The sequence below is a fragment of the Arachis duranensis genome, chromosome 8 (genome assembly GCF_000817695.3).
Source record: "Arachis duranensis cultivar V14167 chromosome 8, aradu.V14167.gnm2.J7QH, whole genome shotgun sequence".
NCBI classification, from domain to species: Eukaryota; Viridiplantae; Streptophyta; class Magnoliopsida; order Fabales; family Fabaceae; genus Arachis; species Arachis duranensis.
In genome coordinates, this window is record NC_029779.3 from 31,016,044 (window position 1) to 31,019,868 (window position 3,825).

General features: G+C 32.2%; 1 protein-coding gene across 1 annotated transcript; it reads right to left on the minus strand.

Annotated features, from left to right (window-relative positions):
• Nucleotides 1-264: 264 nt before the first annotated feature.
• On the minus strand, nucleotides 265-2,657 carry LOC107462085 (putative cyclin-D6-1). Its single transcript, XM_016080652.3, has 6 exons — nucleotides 2,150-2,657; nucleotides 1,984-2,064; nucleotides 1,737-1,832; nucleotides 1,447-1,666; nucleotides 1,234-1,364; nucleotides 265-919 (listed from the first exon to the last, which is right to left on the minus strand). The coding sequence occupies exons 1-6, from the start codon at nucleotides 2,327-2,329 to the stop codon at nucleotides 662-664; spliced, it is 966 nt and encodes a 321-aa protein (XP_015936138.1). The 5' UTR covers nucleotides 2,330-2,657; the 3' UTR covers nucleotides 265-661.
• Between the last annotated feature and the right edge of the window lie 1,168 nt (nucleotides 2,658-3,825).

The window sequence follows — 3,825 nt, forward strand, 5'->3', positions numbered from 1 at the left end:
CCGGGACCATCCAAGTTATCACTAACACCTAATTCTCATAAATGAAACGGTCCTAATCTCTTGTTAATCACCTGCATAATTAATTAATTAATAACGGTTTTGGTCTCTCAAAATAACAATATTTTTATAGGCAAGTAGGAATAACATAAATAGTAATACTATATAGTATTAATTAATTAAGGTACTACTGCATATACATTTTTATTTTGTTCCTTCACTATGATACTGTATATTATTTATTTATTCCTTTACCAGAAGCAAATAGACAGAACCACCACCACACTTAACTACAAAACAGACACACAAAAATTCAACCCCTACAATTCAAAGTTATGTTTTGTCTTTTTGTTTGGTCTCCAAGAAAACCCAAAGAAAAAAAAAAAGAAAAAAAAAGAAACTTAGATATCTTATCTTCCCATAGCTCTCCTTTTTGTTTGAAGCAGCAGAGATTTAAATGAAGGGCCGTACCAAGATCACGTTACAGTGATTCTGTCCATCAAACTATTTACTCATGGATCAGTACATTGCTCTCTCAATATCTCACCCTATTATATATCTTGTCCTTAAAGACATTAATTAATCACTCTCAGAATGGACCAGAAAGAGGAGGATTAATTAATAAGTGATGATGTTATCTTCTTGTTGTGTTATAATTTCTCAGCTAGCATTGATGGTGAGAATGGAGGGAGTGGTTGTTGTTGTTGTTGTTACCATAAGCAGTGAACTTTGATCTTCTTTTGAGGTCCTTATTGTGTGTGGTGGGAGCAATGTTGGTTTTTTCACTTTCTTCCAAGCTCAGAAAATGTTCATCCAATACATTAACCGGTGTGTCTGAACTTGAATTCACATTCAACACAGATGATTCGTACTCCTCTCTACCCATTTCCTGTATCACATTATAGCACTGCAACATGCTCTCCTGCATTTTCAGTAAATTCAACAGTATCATACCATTTAATGTTACATTTGATTCTAAACTAATCACACACAACATGTTATGTCTCATGCCACATTATTATTGATTGACGAGTCAGAAAAAAAAAATTTGACTTTAAAATTTTTTACTTGCAATTCATTTAAGTGAACAAACAGAAACTTTTATAAAAGAAAGCAAAGAAACATTCTTTTTACTCCACTGATATTAACCCCGGGTGATTCCATTAATAATAATAATAAAAAAAAGAACATAGAGAAACTAAAAGAAAAAGGAGCATTAAGTAGTAGAGAATGTACTTTATTTACATATGAAGAATCAGATATTGCTCGAAAGAAGCATGGATACTGAAAGGGAAACAACTCATGTGAAGCAGACAGTAGAGCTGATGCTGCAATTACAGATGGCTTGAATTCTAAAACCTTTATCTCTGCCAATCACACACAAAAACATTCATTCATTCAGTAATTGTTTAAACAATAATTGATTAAGTTAATTATATGATTTTGTACCTGTTTGTGACTTCAATATGATCTGGGAGGCCCTATCTTTGAGTACCTGGTTGAATGAAGGGTCATTGATGCCCAACAAGTTGATGAAGAAAGGGATGAATGAGAATGGTGTTATGGAACGCATGCGCCATTGTAGTGTCCCCAACACAATAGCCTCCATTCTTTGTATTGTTTGTGCCTCAAATATGACACCACCATCACCATGATTGTTCACAAGAACCTAGTATGTAACACAATGCAATGTAACTAATCTCACTACTCTTTGGTTTTCATAATTAGTAACTATTTACCTGAACATCAGTGGGAGAATACTCTATCTTTAACATCTTAGCAGCTAGAGAGAAGCAAGAGATTGCAAGAAGCTTGTTGGTCCATGGCTTTGGTTGCTATATGTCCACAAATACATAGTCTAATGTTAGTTAAAATATTGTTCATATACATAAGAGTAGTAATTTAACTACTAAGTGAGGCCAATGCCATTGTTTTTTAATAGAAAAAGATATATAATAGTAATTAAATAATTTAGTGTGTGGTTACCAATATGGGTTGGTTGGCAAGATAGCGATCTAGATAGTTGGTAGCAAGGTAAGGCAGAACCGGATCAAAGGTGCAGGACAACTGAAACAGAACATAAGGAAGCAATTGTTTCAAAGAAAGAAGAGAGAAAAGAGAGTAATAAAGTGATGAATTAGTGGTTGGTTACCTGTGATATGAAGGAAATGAGATGTGTTCTAAGAGAGATATCAAAATCAGTGGCCTTGAGAGTGTGGAAGTAATTGGAGGGAGGGATGTGTTCAGATTCAATGTGGAAGAGGGAGGAGACAGCTTCAAAGGGAAGGTTATGGTAGTTCTCATCAAAGGGGTTCTCAAGCTCAAACTCCATTATTAAAAGAAATAAAACAAAGCCTTAATTTGTGTGAAGAAGGAAGTTGTTAAGGAGCAAGAAGGACATGCATCAGTGTATGTAGAGACAAAGAAAGAAAGAGAGATGACAATTTTTCTACTTGAAATCAAAGGTATATAATGTATGAATGCAGGGGACTTGTTTCTCTGTTTAGTTGTCTGTGTGTGATTGGTAAATAAAAGATAGAAAAATGGAGGGGGTTGGTCCCTACTCTTCTCTCTGTGCAGTGGTCACTGCTCAGGGCTGCATGAGATGAGAGCAATAGCACTACCATACCATCTCTCTAATAATCAAATCAATGCCTTGCCATCAAGTTAGGTTAGGGAGTTATTACTCAAACCCCAACACCTCTTATATATACACATATTAGTTTTTTTTAACAAATTAACAAAATATTTAAACACATAAAACTATTAAAAGAAGGCCTATATAAAAATCAAACAAACTCAGAAAAAATTTTTATTTGGAGAAGAATGTTAAAAATATAATCATTTATATTAACTCTGTTATCGACTTAAACTTTTAAGATTAGTAATTTCATGATAACTATAAAAAAAACATAAATCTAAGTTATTTTGGTATTACCATCAATAACTTAAATGATCAACTAAGACTACTTTATTCTCTAAATAATTGTTTTGAAAAATCATTTCATTTTTTTCTAATTAAATATTTTAAGTGAAAAAAATAATCAACCACTTCTTTACTTTTTTTTTATAAATAATTATTGTGCAAGTCTCAAAACGTTGCTTTATTGTACTTGAATAAACAAACGTTGAACACTCAATATTTTCTATATTATTTTCTTTATATTAATTACTTGTTTGATGCTTGCCATTTTATTATTCTAGAATGCAGGGGAAGCTAGCGCTACACTCCAATGATATGAAATACGTGTATATATTATTCCGTATTGGTAATAGTAGTAATAATACGTGTATATATTATTTCTTAGTATCATATTTGACTTTTTTATTTTCTCCCTCGTGTGTTTTTTCTTTTCGAAGGTGAGTATGTGAGTCGACAGTCGACACACCAAACATGGTGGCCTTGGTGGGTACCCATAACAACACGACATATTTATTAATTTGAGTCTTTGAAACAATCTTATTTCATATAAAGTTAACAGTAATTTATTACACATATATTACTCTTGAAGATTGCCTTTTAGAATAAGGTTCTAGGTCTCCTCGTCTAGATTCATGTTCCATATTTCTATTTCATTCTCCTTAATGGATCCAGCAAGTGTATTTGAAACCCTGTTACAATGTTTTGGGATACGGTTACAAACAGAATTATATTGAAACAACTAGAGAAATTTTAAGGACAACTCATGTTAATTTTAACTTGCCGCTCCTCTGGCTAAACAGGGGCGGAGCTTGAAAAATTTTTTTAGATGCCAGAAATCTTAATAAAAAATTATATAATAATATTTATATTAAAATAAAATTTATATATATAATTATTTTATTTTT

Excerpts from the sequence above, each read along its gene's own strand:
- LOC107462085 (XM_016080652.3), bottom strand. The coding sequence starts at position 2,329 with ATGGAGTTTGAGCTTGAGAACCCCTTTGATGAGAACTACCATAACCTT. Across the intron at positions 2,065-2,149 it reads TCATTTCCTTCATATCACAG|TTGTCCTGCACCTTTGATCC; the intron begins GTAACCAACCAC and ends GTTCTGTTTCAG. Across the intron at positions 1,833-1,983 it reads TTGCCAACCAACCCATATTG|CAACCAAAGCCATGGACCAA; the intron begins GTAACCACACAC and ends GTGGACATATAG.